General features: G+C 40.5%; 3 protein-coding genes across 8 annotated transcripts in view; 2 read left to right on the forward strand and 1 right to left on the reverse strand.

Moving 5' to 3' along the window:
- Positions 1–1,992, forward strand: part of LOC113656947 (scavenger receptor cysteine-rich type 1 protein M130-like) — a 7,879-nt gene extending 5,887 nt beyond the window's left edge. The window contains exons 5-7 of the mRNA XM_047803993.1: positions 1,422–1,484; positions 1,787–1,856; positions 1,950–1,992. Of these exons, the coding sequence (XP_047659949.1) occupies positions 1,422–1,484; positions 1,787–1,856; positions 1,950–1,953 (137 nt within the window). The 3' untranslated portion in view covers positions 1,954–1,992. The remainder of the gene's footprint in view (positions 1–1,421; positions 1,485–1,786; positions 1,857–1,949) is intronic.
- Positions 1–20,000, reverse strand: part of LOC113650187 (B-cell receptor CD22-like) — a 1,781,460-nt gene that overhangs the window by 360,109 nt on the left and 1,401,351 nt on the right. The gene's annotated exons all lie outside the window — the stretch shown is intronic.
- Positions 1–20,000, forward strand: part of LOC113663360 (antigen WC1.1-like) — an 870,979-nt gene that overhangs the window by 65,607 nt on the left and 785,372 nt on the right. The gene's annotated exons all lie outside the window — the stretch shown is intronic.

Raw genomic sequence — 20,000 nt, forward strand, 5'->3', positions numbered from 1 at the left:
GTTCTGTAGCATATAATCAAAGAGTTATTGGGAAAAATACGTTCTTAATTGTTACTTTATTTATTTCTGGAAATTTATAGTACAATATTCTGAATTGTATTTTAAAAACACTAATAGCCGATATCCAGTCATTGCTCAGGCTGAACAAATTTCATATGTGTTCGTGTTTGTGTTCGCCTGTTCGGGAAGTTCACAACAACCTTGACATTCCAGCTAAAGTCTGAAAAGGAGCAAAGTCCGTGTTCATGCTATTAATAAAATGTAGCTTAATGTGGCCAAAGAACCTTTTGTTTTATTAATAAATAAATAAATAAATAAATAAATAAATAAATAAATAAATAAATAAATAAATAAATAAATAAATGTTAATTTAAAAGCAGCATCTGTTCAGCAGCATTGTGTTACAATCAGAACGCTCTAACTGCACCGAATGCACTGTTAAAGAACCATCCATTAACCATATCGTCATGATGAAAACTAAGATTTAGTATAACTGTAATTTGACGATCGGGTGCAGAAATCTTAATCAGAGAACATTATGGTGCGGGGGGGGGGGATGATTTATTTGAAGCAACGGATTTGGGTGACGTTTGAGCTGAAGCGCACATCTCTAGTGTGTCTGATTTCCTGGACAGGTGCATCCCTCCTCTCTCTCTGTGTGTGTGTATGTGTGTGTGTGTGTGTGTGTGTGTGTATAGGTATGAGTGTGTGTGTGTCTGTGTGTGCGTGCTCATGTGTGTGTAAGATAGTGAGGTAGTGCCTGTGTTTAGGTGTGTGGGGTAAAGAGTGTGTGTGTGTATGTATGAGTGTGTGTGTGTGTGTGTATGTGTATGTATAAGTGTGTACGTGTGTGTGTGTGTACGTTTAAGTGTGTGTGTGTGTGTGTATGTGTATTTATGTGTAAGTGTGTGTATGAGTGTGTGTGTGTGTGTATGTGTATGTATATGTGTATGTTTATATGTGTGTGTGTGTGTGTGTGTGTATTTATATATAAGTGTGTGTGTGTATGAGTGTTTGTGTGTGTGTTTTTATGAGTGTTTGTGTGTGTGTGTGTGTGTGTGCGTGTGTATGTGTGTGTGTTTATGTGTGTGTGTGTGTGTGTGTGTGTGTGTGTGTGTATTTATGTGTAAGTATGTGTGTATGAGTGTGTGTGTGTTTTTATGAGTGTGTGTGTGTGTGTGTATGTGTATGTTTATATGTGTGTGTGTGTGTGTGTGTGTATTTATATATAAGCGTGTGTGTGTATGAGTGTGTGTGTGTGTTTTTATGAGTGTTTGTGTGTGTGTGTGCGTGTGTGTGTGTGTGTGTGTGTGTGTGTGTATGTGTGTGTGTGTGTGTGTGTGTGTGTGTGTGTGTGTGTGTGTGTGTGTGTGTCTGCTCTTCTGAACACGTCTCCTGACTCTCCTGCCCTCCTCTAACAGGAAGTCTCCTCTCTGAAGAACAGCATTCTGGGTATGAGCATGTGGATGATGAGCTTCTCTCAGGTAAAAAAGACCAGAGTGTGAGTTTGTCTAACTCCATTAACTGAAAGATATTAGAATTAAAATTAGAAATCAGAAATGACTACATTTGTCCTTTCTGAGACGTGATTATGATGTAGTGTGTAGAAGAATTACAGTAACTCCAGTGTTTTAATGCTGACACATCAGATCTCACCATCAACCTTATCTTACTTTAATCTCCTGAAATCCATCTGATCAAATTTATCAAAGCTTCTTTGTTTGAGGATTTTATTGAGTATAAATGTGTTTAAAAACCCAAAACTAACACATTGTTCTTTTTACAGTAAAGTCTGGGATCAAAGAAAAGGCTGAGTATTATGATGATGTCATGGACACCAGTGACATCATAAGTGGGTGCAGTTGTTAAGTGATCACATAAATTTACTGAGTTGACATTAAACCATGAGGTAGCTGTTTGTACAGAGTCTCTGCTTTTATTTCATTTAGGTGATCCAGGAAGAGTCGACCCACCAGAGGACTACGATGATGCCATCACTGCTGGACCCATCCCTGATAACGTGGATGGTGTGGTTCTGTTTTGGGATTTGTTTTAGAAAGCAGTATAAATTAAACACACACACTGTTAATACGTTTGTTTATCGGTTTGTGTGTAGTGACGTTTTTTACACGTGTACGATGTCATTTTGTATCGTGTCATCAAATACACAGTGTACAGTGTATAGATAAACATTTTTTATTCAATATGTTCAGGTTGTTGTTTTATATTTTAAGATCTAAATCAATATTCTGTGTTTTTTCCTGTTGATGTTCTATACGTCTCCTCATAATATATATAATCAGGGCTGCAGGAAGATGTTTTACATTGTGGGAGCTGGAATTTTAAGCAGCGTTCATGTGACATGTGCTATTACATCACACCTGAATGATAGTAAAATCATTTTCTTTTAACAGAATGAGTGCAGATTACAATATTTATACCACAGTGTGGATGAATTGTGGAATTAGAAGGTGTTGATTAATTTCCTACAACAGCACAGCTCTGACAATTGTTATGACTTCAACATAAATGATTAGTTTATATTAATGTGCTCGTTCTAATACGTTATCTTTCCTACAGTAACGTCGTTCACAAGGACTTGTATGATGGACGTTACTCGTTATCTAAACCTAAAATAAACTGATTTAAAACATGTTATATAACAAAGAACAGCGTATAATCATTGATGGTGATGTTTTCTGATTGGAGACGTTTATTTAACATTTATAGAAGGAGTCTCGAGTATCAGCTTTTTGTAACATTATTTTAGCAGCTGCAGTTAAAGTAATCCTGAAAGTTGCAACACCATCAGCAGCCCTACTTCCTTCTCCTTGTATATAATGGGTAATGACAAGAAATTAGAATATTTTGTCTAAATAAACAATATGCAATCAAATGTAACTTTTTCGTTTCCATACTGAGTAAATATTGTGTCTTATGCAGAGTTTTATTTACAGTTTTAATAAATTCTTTATGCAATTTTTCTTAAACAAGTAATTAAGTAAAAGTTATTTTATAATATAATGTGATGATGTGATTTGATGTGACTCTTGTAGTGATGAATCTGTGTTCAGTGACATTATAGAACATCAAACTCAGTAAAAATATATTCTGATCAGAAGGTTGTGAGTTCAAATCTCAGCACCACCGTGAGTGCAACCCTCGATAACTCAACTGTATAAAATCTTCTTCATCCTAATGAAAAAATGCCAACACACACACACACACACACACACACACAGACACACACACACACACACACACACACACACACACACACACACACACACACACACACACACAGCTGTTCTCTCTCTCCTAACTCTTTGATATACAGATTTATAGAAATATACACAAGTATAAAGTGTTTAGCTGGACACCCAGTTACTGTCATGGTTTTTGTGGACTCACCCTCCATAATATTACATAAATGAAATCCCTGTAAAAAAAAAAAAAAAAACACACACACATATGTAATTCTAATATAAGGTGCATCTAACTGATTTGCACTCTTGGAAACTATTATTATTTTTTTATTATTATAATTTATTCTAAAATTTGTATTTATGTTATTAATATTTAGCAAAAATGTGCAAAATTTTGTTACCATATCAGCTTTCATAAAATCTTAAACATGGGATCAAGCAGACATTAATAAAATATTCAGGAGTTGTGTTTGTATTCAGAAAACCTCAGTTTGTAAATTATTTACTGCCATCTTGTGGATACAAACTTGTAATGCTCTTAAAAAAAGTTATTTATATACTGTTCAGAAGGTTGTGAGTTCAAATCTCAGCACCACCCTGAGCTCACCCCTAAGCCTTATATAACTGAACTGTATAAAATCTTCATCTTAATGAATAAAAGCCAACACACACAACACACACACACACAAAACACACACACAAACACACACACACACACACACACACACACACACACACACACACACACACACACACACAGCTGCTCTACTGATATTCAGATTCTAAGACATACACCCAGGTATAAAGTGTTTAGCTGGACACCCTGTTACTGTCATGGTTTATGTGGACTCTTCCTCCATAACATTATATAAAGTGCATCTAGCTGATTTGCACTCCAGGAAACTATTATTTTCCCAGTTTTATTACTACACTGGTAAAAATGATGTGTTGGATATTCTTAAAATATGTATGCACCATTTTTGCATCGCACTTTTTAAGTAAACCCAATTTTGAAAAAAAAAATGACAAAATTAACAAGAAAACCGTTGTTATATGTACTTAAATTTTTGGGTACACTCAACATTGTTTATTTAAAAAAATATGTAACATGATAGAATCTACTAAGTAATTACAAGTTAAGTTAACTTAAAATTTAAGCTCATTTCCATAAAAAAGACAATTAATTGAGTTGAACCAATGTAAAATTTTAACTTATTGATTATCAGCTATTGGTCTGCATATTGCACTGCTGCTTTAATGAGTTAAACAAAGAGAACAAATTCCTAGTATGGGTCACCATATGTCACTTCACTAAAATAAATTACACATGCAAATCACACAAAATAAAGCATTTCACTTTATTTTTTTGAATCAGGCTGCAATGCAATGGTGAAGCCCAAATTCACACATCATGAATGTACACCAAATGTGTCACATTAACAAATGAAAGTTCACTTCCAACATGACACTTCCTTCATGCTGCCCCCTTTGCAACACTTTCTTGCTCTGAACTAGAAGGAGAAAAAAACAGTTGTATATTTAGTATGAATAGGCAAGACATTGCAGTGTCTTACTAACATAGACCTTTTCAGTGAAAGATTGTATATACTAAAATGACCTAATATTACACGGACCAGGGCGGGAACAGAATTATCTTAATGCAAACGTGCCAACGCGATGCATAGTCATATTCCTCTGAAATAAACAAATTAACCACTAGAACATTCATTCGATGGAGGCACACTGCTTTTAGCAGTCACACAATCGCTTGCACACTCGTTCCTCCTTTCATACAATAACTTACTTGTACAAACTAGACTTTCATAAGTATTCAAGTAACACATTTCTTTTTGTTGAAGCTCAATTCGTAGCAATTCAGAAATTTCAATTTAAAAAAGTTTCTTACTTGACCACAAACGCATTTACACAAATAAACGAATGTACCTTAAAACGACAAATCTTACCTCTTTGCGTTTCAGAAAATATCTTCACCTAACACTACAAACAAATGTTTATTAATGTCAAAACCTCAAAATCAAATATTTTGCTTAGTTTATAGAAAGTTAAGCTTACTCTTTCCACCGTCTTCACGTGTGCATCACCAGGTGGATCCAGTTTTTCCAGATTTGCATATCACGTGGCTCAGTCATATACTAAAAATATTATGTTATAATTACTTAGTTTTGATGCAATTTTAATACTAGTTGATGTTACTTATGTTTTTCATTATATTTAGGCATACACTTAGGTTCCCCTTGTAACTTATATATTTATGTTACAGACACTATACTGTATGTGCTAAGTAGAGGTTGGAAAGTTAAAATTATTTTTTTATTTGTGTTTAGTTCATTTATTTTTCTAAGTAATGGTTGTTCAACCAACGAATCGTTTTTTAGAGTGTATTTAGCACAAAATGCAAAGTTTTTGTGACCGTATCAGCTTTTGTGAAATTCTAAACATGGGATCAAGCAGACATTACAGTTTTTTACGATTGTTTACACACTAAAATTAAAATTTCCACACAATTAGCAAAATTTTACTCCAATGAGCAAAACACCTCCACAGATTTGCACCACATTACACACAATGTCTGCTTCACCCTTTTTGCAAAATATTACACACGGTGATTTGCAAAACTCTACACACATTTTCACACCTTAGACACAAATAAGGATTGTGAGGTTACTTCCTTGTAATTACAAAGCACCGGATTTCCAATTACCACACTAATGAACGAATTGGATCAACACATCTATCAGGTGTGGAAGCACACATGTAATAATTTGAAAACGCAGCACTCAGGTGTGCTATAAAAGGCAGCAGGTGAGTTCACCTGTCTTCAACAAAAATGGAAGGAGTTAGAAAAAGAAGAAGAGTCAGAATGAGAGGGGGAGCTCAAAGAGCAGATGAAGGTGGTAGAGGTAGAGGAAGAGGAGGTAGAGGAAGAGGCATAGGTAGAGGAGAAGGTAGAGGAAGAGGCATAGGTAGAGGAGAAGAAGGTAGAGGAAAAGGAGAAGGAGGTAGAGGAAGAGGAGAAGGAGGTAGAGGAAGACACCTAGGTAGAGGAAGAGGTAGAGAAGGACTTGAAGAGGTGATAGAACCTGAACAAAGAAGACGAGGACCAACCTTATTGACCATGTTATCAACCATGGACTGACACTGATGGAAGCTGGACAAAGAGTTCAACCAAATCTCAGCAGAAATACTGTTGTGTCAGTAATTCAGATAGTGATAGTGATAGTGACAACAGTGTATGATCATTGATGACTGTGTTAAATGTAAACAAATAGCATTTTCACAAATATGTGTATATGTTTTGACTGAAGTGTGTATGTTTTGACTGAAGTGTGTCATTTTGGAAACAATCTAGGAATTTTGATAATTGATTGTGGTGTTTGGATAATTGTGATTATATTTTGACAAAAAGAACTCTGTTTCAATTGAAAATTGTTTTCAATTGTCAAACAATTGAAAAAACTGTAAAACACTTCTATAATGACTCATATCTGTAACTTTGTAATATTAGCAATTTTATCAATAATAATAATAATAATAATAATAATAATAATAATAATAATAATACAGAAAAATCCTAACAGTGCCCCCAGCAGGTCAAATGAGTGAAAATATTTCACTAAACAGAAATCTCAGTTTGAAAATTCTTTTCTGCCATCTTGTGGATACAAAATTGTAATGCTCTTAATAAAAATTAGTAAAATAATCATTTAAAATGATTAATCTTTCTAATCCTGAAGCCTGGAGTAAATGTGAATTTAAACATTCAATTGGAAAATACTCCAAATTCTAGAATTTAGCAAACATTATGTAATATTACTTAAAATTCATTCATTCATTTATTCATTCATTTTCTACCGCTTATCCGAACTTCTTGGGTCACGGGGAGCCTGTGCCTATCTCAGGCGTCATCGGGCATCGGGGCAGGATACACACTGGACGGAGTGCCAACCCATCACAGGGCACACACACTCTCTCATTCACTCACACACTCACACACTACGGACAATTTTCCAGAGATGCCAATCAACCTACCATGCATGTCTTTGGACGGGGGGAGGAAACCGGAGTACCCGGAGGAAACCCCCGCGGCACGGGGAGAACATACAAACTCCACACACACAAGGCGGAGGTGGGAATTGAACCCCCAACCCTGGAGGTGTGAGGCGATTGTGCTAACCACTAAGCCACTGTGCCCCCCAGGTACATACACATTGATGCATAATGTCAATTACTGTGAACCTCTCTGCAATTTAGAGGGTGATGGAGATGGAAGCCAGACGAACTCCACATACTTTTATCTTTGTGGATGAAGCTGCATTCAACCTGGCAAAAACACGACACAGGGGGATAAATATACTGGGACAGAGAGCGACTGTGGAGGTCCCAGGCCAAAGGGGAGCTAACATCACGATGTGTGCAGCAATGTCCAATGAAGGTTTGCTGTTACACAAACCACTCATTAGCCCCTACAATACAAAGAGGCTCATTTCTAAATGACCTACATATTCGACTTGTGCCAGCAGAGGAGAGAAGCCAAAGGGCATCATACTCCCATTCCTTCATTGTTGTATGGGATAATGTGGTATTCCACCACTCTGCTGCAGTCACAGAGTGGTTTGTGTCACATCCCAGGATGTCAGTATTATACCTGCCTCCATACTCCCCTTTCTTAAACTTCTGCGTGGAGGTGGAAGGTGATGTTGTTGAGAACTTGTGGCCAAATGCAAGAGAGAGAGCAGACTAGAACTTTAATTTACTGTAATGAACAACTACACATGTTACAGTAAAGTGTAGAATGTATTTTATTTATTCTTTTTTATTATCATTGCATCCCTGGAGTTTTTTCCCTCATTTGTCACCTTTTGGTTATAATTTTCAAGTACTATATTCATATAAAATTTTGATTAATTTCTGATTCATTCGTGTTACAAATGCTTTCAATAAAGTGAGATTGTGTTACAGTTTTCTATATGAAGAACTGATTTATGTGTAAAATCAACTTTAAATAAGAAAAGTTCATCAATTATGTAATGCTTCCGGTTGTTAGTGTTTTTTAGGTCAGTGTGTTGTGAATGAAATGTGTGTTTTCTGAATGAGAATTGTTGCCAGTGTTTGTTGGTCTGAGTGAGTTTTGTAGGTGAGATTAACTGTTTTGCACACATTCATGCTGGTAATGCTGACTGTGTGAAGAGTTTTGAAAATGTGGTTTCAGTATTTAACAATGCTTGTTAGCAGCTGAAAAAACTGTAAGAATCGAAATGCAGCTTGTTATATTAAAAATATAGCATAAACTCCTTTTACCTGCAAATGATGATCTATTTTATTTTATAAACTTATTTCTTACTTTAAAAAACTGACCTGTGTTCATATGTTAGTCCATGAGTGAGTGACTAAGTATTGTATATTGTGTTATTATTTTTGTGAAGCAATATTAAAAAACATCATTTATATAAATACAAATATGAGTTATTATGATGTTTTATTTTAATGTTCAGAATACAATAAAATCATTTAATTAGTTTTTGTAAAAGAGTGAAATCTTGTTATAAGTCTTATAAATTTATTTTTAGTTTACTCTGTTTCTGTTATGTGTGTATGTGTGTGTGTGTGTGTGTGTGTGTGTGTGTGTGTGTGTGTGTGTGTGTGTGTGTGTCCATTAGTGTGTGTGAATGTGTGTGCCTGTGTGTGCATTTGTGTGTGTCTTTGTGTGTGTGTGTGTGTGTGCATTAGTGTGTGTGTGTGTGTGTGCATTTGTGTGTGTGTGTGTGTGTGTGTGTTTGTGTGTGTGTGTGTACATTAGCGTTTGTGTCTGTGTGTGAATTAGTGTGTGTGTGTGTTTGTGTGTGTTTGTGTGTGCATTTGTGTTTGTGTGTGTGTGTGTGTGTGTGTGTATGTGTGTATACATCATATGGGTTTTGAAGGAAATGAAGCTGAATTGTAGTTTGTTCTAAAGGAGGTATGGTGTGTTTGTTGAGACAGGTGTTTAAACTCAGGTAAGCAGTGTGAGGTTTAAATGATCAGTCACAGGAAAAAGCAATAAGACAAACATGAGGAACATCTCACAACAACATAAGATTAAGATGAATGAGCCTGATGAGTTTCTGTACTTGTAGCAGGAACATCTGGTGATGAGGGTCAAGGTACATATACACACTATTTCTAGTCAGGTGACGGAGACCAGGTGTAATTAATGATGTTACAGACACACACACACACACGCACGCACGCACGCACGCGCACACACACACACACACACACACACACACACACACACACACACACACACATATGCTCAAAAACCCCTGAACACACTCACACACAATCACATACAGTACACACTTACACACACACGCACACACAAACACACGCTTGCACGCACACAGTAACGCGCGTGCACACACCCACACACACCCACACGCACACATACTCGGATCACTTAGAAAAGTAACAGTGACAAACTTCAGACCAGGTTCTACAACATAACCGAATTTGGTGCATGTGGCTCGAAAGCTCTAGGAGGAGTTACTCTTGATAAATTTTTGTCTAAGTTTATATAGGAAAACAGAATGTTGGCTTCTACAAAGCCATCCATCCATCCATCCATCCATCCATCCATTTTCTACCGCTTATCCGGGGCCGGGTCATGGGGGCAGCAGTCTAAGCAGGGACACCCAGACTCCCCTCTCCCCAGACACTTCCTCCACCTCTTCTGGGGGAATACCGAGGCGTTCCCAGGCCAGCTGAGAGACATAGTCCCTCCAGTGTGTCCTAGGTCTTCCCCGGGGCCTCCTCCCGGTTGGACATGCCCGGAACACCTCCCCAGGGAGGCGTCCAGGAGGCATCCGAAACAGATGCCCGAGCCACCTCAGCTGACCCCTCTCGATGTGGAGGAGCAGCGGCTCTACTCTGAGCTCCTCCCGAGTGACTGAGCTCCTCACCCTATCTCTAAGGGAGCGCCAGCCACCCTACAGAGGTGTATCCAGGATCTTGTCCTTTCAGTCATGACCCAAAGCTCATGACCATAGGTGAGGGTAGGAACGTAGATTGACTGGTAAATAGAGAGCTCAGCTCTCTCTTCACCACAACAGATCGGTATATCGACCGCATCACTGCAGAAGATACACCGATCCGCCTGTCGATCTCCCGCTCCATCCTTCCCTCAACCGTGAACGAGACCCCAAGATACTTAAACTCCTCCACTTGAGGCAGGAACTCTCCACCAACCTGAAGGGGGCAAGCCACCCTTTTCCGGCTGAGAACCATGGCCTCGGACTTGGAGGTGCTGATTCTCATCCCTGGCGCTTCACACTCAGCTGCAAACCGTCCCAGTGCAAGCTGAAGGTCCTGATTTGAAAAAGCCAACAGGACAACATCATCTGCAAAAAGCAGAGACGAAATCCTGTGGTCCCCAAACCGGACTCCCTCCGGCCCCTAGAAATCCTGTCCATATAAATAATGAACAGGACCGGTGACAAAGGGCAGCCCTGTCAGAGTCCAACATGCACTGGGAACAAGCCTGACTTACTGCCGGCAATGCGAACCAAACTCCTGCTCCAGCCCTTAGCAGAGGGCCACGGACCCCATATTCCCAGAGAACCCCACACAGGTCACCACGAGGGACACAGTCGAATGACTTCTCCAGATCCACAAAACACATGTGGACTGGTTGAACTCCCATGAACCCTCCAGCAACCTGGTGAGGGTATAGAGATGGTCCAGTGTTCCACGACCAGGACGAAATCCGCATTGTTCCTCCTGAATCCGAGGTTCGACTATCGGCCGAATTCTCCTCTCCAGTACCCTGGCATAGACTTTTCCAGGGAGGCTGAGGAGTGTGATCCCCCTGTAGTTGGAACACACCCTCTGGTCCCCCTTCTTAAACAGAGGGACCACCACCCCAGTCTGCCAGTCCAGAGGCACTGTCCCCAACCGCCACGCGATGTTGCAGAGTCATGTCAGTCAAGACAGCCCCACAACATCCAGAGACTTAAGGTACTCAGGGCGGATCTCATCCACCCCCGGTGCCTTGCCACCAAGGAGCTTCTCAACTACCTCAGTGACCTCAGCTTGGGGGATCGACGAGTCCATAACCGAGCCCTCTGCCTCTGCTTCCTCACTGGAAGACATGTTGGTGGGGATGAGGAGATCCTCGAAGTACTCCTTCCACCGTCCGAGAATGTCACCAGTCGAAGTCAGCAGATTCCCACTCCCACGGTAAACAGTGTGCGCAGGGCACTGCTTCCCCCTCCTGAGACGCCGGACGGTTTGCCAGAATTTCTTCGAGGCCAACCGATAGTCCTTCTCCATGGCCTCACCGAACTCCTCCCAGGCCCTAGTTTTTGCCTCTGCAACCGCCCGGGCTGAAGCTCGCTTGGCCCTCTGGTACCTATCAGCTGCCTCCGGTGTCCCCCGAGGCAACCAGGCTGGATAGGACTCCTTCTTCAGCTTGACGGCATCCCTTACGTCCGGGGTCCACCACCGGGTTCAGGGATTGCCACCACGACAGGCACCGGAGACATTACAGCCACAGCGCCGTGCGGCTGCATCGACAATGGAGGTGGAGAACATGGTCCACTCGGACTCACTGTCTCCAGCCTCCCTCGGGATCTGGTTGAAGCTCTGCCGGAGGTGGGAGTTGAAGATCTCTCTGACAGGAGACTCTGCCAAACGTTCCCAGTGGACCCTCACAGTACGTTTGGGTCTGCCAAGTCTGTCCAACTTCCTCCCCTGCCATCGAACCCAACTCACCACCAGGTGGTGATCAGTTGACAGCTCCGCCCCTCTCTTTACCCGAGTGTCCAAGACATACGGCCAGAGGTCCGATGAAACAACCACAAAGTCGATCATTGACTTCCGACCTAGGGTGTCCTGGTGCCATGTGTACTGATGGACACCCTTATGCTTGAACATGGTGTTCGTTATGGACAAACTGTGACTAGCACAGAAGTCCAATAACAGAACACCACTCGGGTTCAGGTTGGGGGGGCCGTTCCTCCCAATCACGCCCCTACAGGTGTCACTGTTGCTGCCCACGTGAGCATTGAAGTCCTCCAGTAGAACGACGGAGTCCCCGGTCGGGGCACTTTCTAGCACCCCTCCCAGAGACGCCAAGAAGGCCGGGTACTCCACACTGCCATTTGGCCCATAAGCACAAATAACAGTGAGAGACCTATCCCCGACCCCGAAGGCGCAGGGAAACGACCCTCTCGTTCAACGAGGTAAACTCCAACACATGGCTGCTGAGCTGGGGGGCTTTGAGCAAGCCCACACCAGCCTGCCGCCTCTCACCGTGGGCAACTCCAGAGTAGTATAGAGTCCAGCCTCTCTCGAGGAGTTGGGTTCCAGGTGAGCCCAACTATCTCTAGTCGGTATCTCTCAACCTCCCGCACCAGCTCAGGCTCCTTCCCCCCCAGCGAGGTGACATTCCATGTCCCTAGAGTCAGATTCCGTGTCCAGAGATTGGGTCGCCGAGGCTCCCGCCTTCGACTGTCACCCAATCCACATTGCACCCGCCCCTTACGGTTTCTCCTGCAGGTGGTGGGCCCACAAGAGATCGGCCCCACGTCACTCCTTCGGGCTGAGCCCGGCCAGGCCCCGTGGGGTAAGACCCGGCCACCAGGCGCTCGCATGCGAGCCCCAACCGCGGGCCTGGCTCCAGGGTTGGGCCCCGGTTGCGCCATACCGGGTGACTTCACGGACCTTGCTTTAATATTCTTCATAAGAGGTTTTTGATCCGCTCTTGGTCTGGCCTGTCACCTAGGACCTGTTTGCCTTGGGAGACCCTACCAGGGGCAGAAAGCCCCAGACAACATAGCTCCTAGGATCATTCAGGCACGCAAACCCCTCCACCACAATAAGGTGGCGATTCAAGGAGGGGTCTACAAAGCCAACGTAATAATAATCAACAATTATTTTATAACTTAATTTGCAACTAATACCAACATTTATATTTGTACTGCTGCTGTAGCTCTGAAAGTTCCTATAGTATAAGTTAAAAAAAAATCATATATATTTTAAAAAACACAAAAAAACATTATGTCAAATATTGGAAACAGTTCACACACAATGATCAGGTTATATTTAAATACTCCATCACAGCTCTATCTCACAGCTTCCTGTTCCTCCTTCAGATGGTCCTAGAGACACATCAGTATCAGTTTCTCCTTCTGATTCAGTACTTTTGGGCAGTTCAGTGTCTCTGAGTTGTAGCAGTGATGCAAACCCAGCAGAGACCATGTCACCATCAACACAACTGATTCTACGCACAGTGGTTAATATTACTGTAGAGCTAAAAACCAGCACAGAGATCACAACACATCTGTGTTCCTGGATGTTCAGTGTGAGTATTTATGTGTCTTAATATTAAAATTTTAATTGCAAATTGAGCTCCAAAGTCAGTTAAAATATCAGACTTGCAGGACTTTTCCTTAAAGATCACAGAAAATAAAGAAAATGAAGAAAACGAAGAAGGCACGAAATTATTGCTGAAAAAAAAAAGTATTTAAATGCCAACACAGTCAAGAAACTCCAAAAGATTTGATACCAGGAACTTTATTGAAAAAAGAAAAGAATGATGACAAAGCCAACTCTTTCATCTGCTGATGACTAGTGCTGACAAGATACTAGTCTCTCATGTGAGGGATTGTTAATATAAAACAAATCAGCTGTCATTGAAATCCAAGTGATGTAAATTAGATTAGATTAGATTAGATTAGATTAGATTCAACTTCATTGTCATTACACACGCACAAGTACAAGGCAATGAAATGCAGTTTAGGTCTAACCAGAGTGCAATAGTAGCAAGTGCAGGATATACAGTTTGTACAAGATTTATGGATGAGAGGAGTCCTTAAGCAGGATGAGAAGAGTCCTTAAGAATACTGCGAGCTCAACGCAGACAGCATTTCTTCTGGATGTCCTCCATGGCAGGAAATGGAATCCCTGTGATGTGCTGAGCGGTTTTCACCACCCACTGAAATGCCCTGCGCTCTGCAACAGAGCAGCTCCCATACCAGACTGTGACACAGCTGGTCAGGATGCTTTCTATTGCACAGCGGTAGAAGTTCACCAGGATATCCGAGGAAAGCTGATTTTTCTTTAGTGTCCTCAGGAAAAGAAGCACTGGTGAGCCTTCTTGACCAGGCTGGAGGTGTTGGTAGTCCAGGACAGGTCCGCCGAGATGTGGATCCCCAGGAACTTGAAGTTGGAAACACGCTCAACAGCCATCCCATTGATGTGGATGTTGTCATGCGTGACTCCTGACTCTTTCCTGAAGTCCACAATGAGCTCCTTTGTTTTGGAGGTGATAAGGAGCAAGTTATTGTTATTGTACCATGTGGCTAGGTGCTGGATCTCCTGCCTGTAGGCAGTCTCATCATTGTTGGTGATGAGACCGATCACTGTGGTGTCATCTGCAAACTTGATGAGGAGTTAGATCCATTCACAGTCCAGCAGTCGGAGGTGAAGAGGGAGTAGAGGAAGGGGCTCAGCACACAGCCCTGTGGTACACCAGTGTTGAGTGTGATGGTGTTGGAGCAGATAGAGCCCGATCGAACCCGCTGGTGTCTGTTGGTCAGGAAGTCCATGATCCAGTTGCACGTTGTGGTGTTAATGCCCAGATCTACTAATTTGGCTATTAACTTGGATGGAATGATGGTGTTAAATGCTGAGCTGAAGTCAACAAACAGCATACGTGCATAAGTGTTCTTATTGTCCAAGTGTGTGAGCACAGAGTGCAGTGGAGTGGGGGATTTGTAATCACTGATGGCCTGGATGCCTTGCCACATGCGTCGCGGGTCAAAGTTGGAAAAATTCTCCTCAATCTTCCGCTTGTAGCAGTGCTTGGTCTCTTTGATGCCCCTCTTCAGGTTAGCTCTGGATGTGCTGTAGGCCTGTGCGTCACCTGATCTGAAGGCAGTATTGCGTGCCTTCAACAGGAGGCGCACCTCCTTGTTCATCCAGGGTTTCTGATTTGGGTATGTGATGATCTGTTCCTGAGTCGTAACACTGTCTATGGTGGTATTGATGTAATCCACTACAGAGGAGGTGTAAAAGTAAATGTCTGTGTGAGTGTCGCTGGTGGCCTGGGATACAAATGTACTCCAGTCTGTGTGTTGAAACCTTTCCTGGAGTATGAAATCTGCTTCTGCGGGCCATAACTTGATGGTTCTCACTGATGGCTTCACTCGATTGATGAGGGGAGCATATTTGGGGGTGAGGAACAAAGAGAGGTGATCTGACTGTCCCAGGTGGGGGAGGGAGGTCGCAGTGTAAGCCCCAGCCATGTTTGTGTATACATGGTCTAAGGTTTTGCTCCCTCTGGTGTGACAGGAAACAGGCTGGTGAAATTTGGGGAGCACCGCCTTTAAGTTTGAGTGATTAAAATCACCTGCAACAATAAACACAGCTTCTGGATGAACAGTCTGTTGTTTACTGATGGCCGCATATTCTTTCATAGCAAGCTTAGCATCAGCATCGGGGGGAATGTAAGCTGCAGTTATAATGGTGGAAGTGAACTCCCGCGGTAGATAAAACGGTCTGCATTTAACCATGAGAAACTCCAGGTGATATAGGTAACAGGAGGCAAGGTTGTTTATGGAACTAAGGAATGAAAGTGACAAAGTGGTGAAGAGCATGTGTGCTTGAGTGGTGACTGTCAGCAACTGGAGAACAGAAGAGCAGCTGAACAGAATTGTTAGATCTTTACAACACCAGGACGTGATAAGCAAGAAGGGGTAGACATCATCAGATAGGGAGAGACTAGGTTTCAATGGGGAATGTAGGATGGAGGTGAACTTCTCAGGAGAAATTTATACTGCAATTGTAATGATTGGGAATTAGAGTGTTTGTAGACTCCAACTGGTTCCTAATTCTAATTATATATAAAGTCTTATGGTTCAGCTGTCGGGTTATTAGTTTTTTTTAAGACTCTGCTATTTTACTGAGTCCTCCTTCACTATTTAATTATTAATTATTTATTAATTATTAATTATTAATTAATTATTATTTATTGTTTTACCATTTTAATTTTTTTTATTCTTATTTACTATAATATAATAATAATCTCTCTCTCTCTCTCTCTCTCTCTCTCTCTCTCTCTCTCTCTCTCTCTCTCTCTCTCTCTCTTTCAGATGCTCCTTGGGTCTCTCCATCCTCCAGCTGTAACAGCACTCAGGATTTGATCATGTGTTCTTGTGAAGTTCATGGAAACCCATCTCCTACACTGCAGTGGAGTCTCTCTGGACAAACTGTTCACCTCTCTGAGGCCACACAGATCAGAGAGGAACCTGTGGGTGACTCGGGTTTAAACAGCTTTATCTCCATCCAAAAATCAGTTAAGAACGTACACACTCTGCAGTGTGTTGGCTCCAATAGGCAGAGCGTTGCATCACAACTCTTCTTGTCCTTTATTAACAAAGCTCCGTGCTCTGCTGGAGGTTAGTAATGTTTTACTTAGTTGTGTTTTACTCCATTACAGTGTCAAAATCTTAGTACTGGATTCTCATTATTAAAAAAATGAAAGTTGGTATAAGAATGAAACAGAGACTAAATTTGTTTCAATTTACTTTTGTCCTGCACTGTCTTTTGTCCTGCACTGTCTTTTGTCCTGCAATGTCTTTTGTCCTGCACTGTCGTTTGTCCTACACCCTAACCCTAACATTACTGATTTTAAACCTGATTGCCTCTGCCATGAGGTTAAGCTTAAATGCACACACAGATACACACTCATACTCCCTCACATATCGGTGATAATTCAATTCAACTAATTTAATAATTTGATAAATGATTGTAATGATAATTCTGCATATATGTGTGTGTGTGTGTGTGTGTGTGTGTGTGTGTGTGTGTGTGTGTGTGTGTGTGTGTGTGTACAAAACAGCGTACATTACACAAGACAGGAATGTACATGTTTTGTTGTGTTAAAGTTTTTATTACATAATTCAGGGAGCTCTTAAATGCAGAAATGAGGCTTAAATTCTGTTTAAGATTCAGAAAACAGCTGCAACAAGTTTTCTCTTAGTGTGCTTCAGTCTCATGAGGGAAAGAGGAAATCAGACCCAAGATTTATGCTTATTCTGTGGAAAATGTAACTTCTTCTTTACAACACATTGTGTTCTGATAAACATTCAGATAACTGAAGGTTTCACCACAAGCTACTTTCCCATTAACACACTTTAGTTCAGTGGAGTTGCTCAAATTAAATACACTAATATTTCACTGTTAATGTTTTCATTACGTTTTCACCACAATGCTGTTAAATCCTGGACTCTGATTGGTTGGAAGGTGTTGATTAATTCTCTCTAACAGCATCTCTGACTGTAGTGCAGATTTATATTACTGCACTCGCTCTGATACCTTGTTGTTCCCATAGCAACCGCTCAGTCACTGGGCTAATACGTGTTAGCTAGAACGTTACCAGAGAAAGTTATTAATTTAATTATTAAAAATCTTTATTATAAAAGCTATGTAATGTAGCCTGTATTTACTGGCTTACAAGCATTTTAATATATCATTTTCTTTCTTTCTTTCTTTCTTTCTTTCTTTCTTTCTTTCTTTCTTTCTTTCTTTCTTTCTTTCTTTCTTTCTTTCTTTCTTTCTTTCTTTCATTTTTTATGATATTTAACTGTACAATATGAAATTTGTCCAGACAATATTATGAGCTAATAAAATGCTCAGAGATTGTAGAATTTACTAGCAGTTTAATTTACATTTTTAATTCTGAGTTAATTCTCACTGAATTCCATTCTCTGTGTTTAATTATTTTGTGTTCAGTGGTAGATGTTTCCCCTGTGCTGATTGATGCTGCTGTTGGAGCTTCAGTAATGATGATACTGTGTGGTATATTCCTGTGGTTAAGGTGTGTTCACTGTAAAAAGATTTATTTTAAGCATATTAACAAGTAATGTAAAAAACACTAAATGTAAGTCTACATTTTTAAATATGTTTAATATAACATTATAAATCTAAATGTTTATTTATTCGATCATTTATTCAGGAAATCGACTCCTTCTGGACGATTAGAAGCAGCAGGACTCAACACGGTTAGCTGAAAGAAGAAATATCCGTCTCTTTAAATAAAAGATTGAACTATTGAATATTAATTCCTTTTGATCTCCACAGGTTGATCATCAGGAGGAAGATGAAGAGTCAGTGTATATGAACAAAACCATGTTATCAGAGTCACTTCATTACTCCACTGTGGTGTTTCCAAACGGAGCAGGAAGTGAAATCAGAGGACTTTCTGCTCTTACTACTGACTACGCCACCATCAGCCACAGCTCGGAACAACACACTGAGGGAGGAGCTACAGGACGTACATACAATACATACATACAGGTCGTTCATACAATATTGCAACATTGAGAATATTAAAGGTTTTATTGATATATATGTTAAACAAACACAAAAGATCTAAAGAACCCCACAATCTTGTATAGACAAATTAATTAATAATTTAAAAAAGGAAAAGAAAATTGTTTCAGAAAGATTTCCATGCAATTGCAAAAATAAAATTTCACTGTAAAAGAGAAAGGATTTAGAGAATAATAAAGTTCAGAATGAACCAATCAGATTTGATCTCATGTTTAATACTAATTACCTGTGCAAGAAGTTGTGCTGAAGCAACACCATCATCTCTGCTTCTGAAGTTAGAGTCCAGCATTACTCCGGATCATTCCATGGGACTCTGGCCTTCACTGCCTTCCTGCCCATCAGACCTTAAAGGTTTTATTTGCCCATTCCACCACTACAAATTTTGCATGCTGGGTAAAAACACCTACAGGAAGTACTGGCTTTGCAGCTCATCAGCTTATAGTGAAAGTTTATTTATCACTACACATCTATCCCTAATGATCAAGCCTGAGGTGACGGTGGTGAGGAAAAACTCCCTGAGATGATAAGAGGAAGAAACTCAAGTTCCCCGATGGTTTTGGGTAGTTACGGTTCCTGTAAATTGTAAAACTAAATTGTAAACATTAAGGTGTTTACAGAGCGACAAGCTGAAAACAAATGAATGGAATAATGAGATTTATTAAGATCAGTGGATTAAAATATAGGATATAGAGATGAGGAGAAATGTACAATTAATTCTCTTCACACTCCATCACAGTAGGTGGCGACATGAAGCTATGAAGTTTAAAGTCCACTTTAAGGACAATCTTTAAAAACCATACACATTTATGTATATGTATATTTATGCATATGTATATACATTATTTCTCCGTCTATATTTTATATTTTTATATAGTTTTTTTTATATAGTTTTATTATATAGTTTACACTTTTTATTAATATTCTATTATTATTTTATTATTTTTATTTTTTTTTATTCTTTTTATTCTTATACTGGACAGTTGCATAAAACATTTCACTGCATGTCGTACCATGTATGTATGTGTATGTGACAAATAAAATTTGATTTGTAAACCAGAAGAAGCAGAAGTGTAAAGTGTCTGTGACCATATGAGCCATCAGGAAGTTATAAAAATGAACAAAGTGTGAGAAAGTCACTTCCCAACACTGATATGATCCCTGCAGAGATAATCAGAGCACCGACAGCTCTGTGGATCAGCACGCTGGCAGGCAGGCGGTGAAGGCGGTGAAGGCGGTGTAGGGAGAGGAAACAAGAGTGAGGATGATGTACTAGGATACAGGCCAGGCTAAGGAGCACAAACCCTCTGTGCCGAGCATCTTCCTGATGCAGGTTACAGGACCATTTCTGCTCACAGCTCCAGACTAAGGAACAGTTTTTACCCCCAGGACCATCAGTGTGCTGAA

Source organism: Tachysurus fulvidraco, chromosome 19 (genome assembly GCF_022655615.1).
Source record: "Tachysurus fulvidraco isolate hzauxx_2018 chromosome 19, HZAU_PFXX_2.0, whole genome shotgun sequence".
NCBI classification, from domain to species: Eukaryota; Metazoa; Chordata; class Actinopteri; order Siluriformes; family Bagridae; genus Tachysurus; species Tachysurus fulvidraco.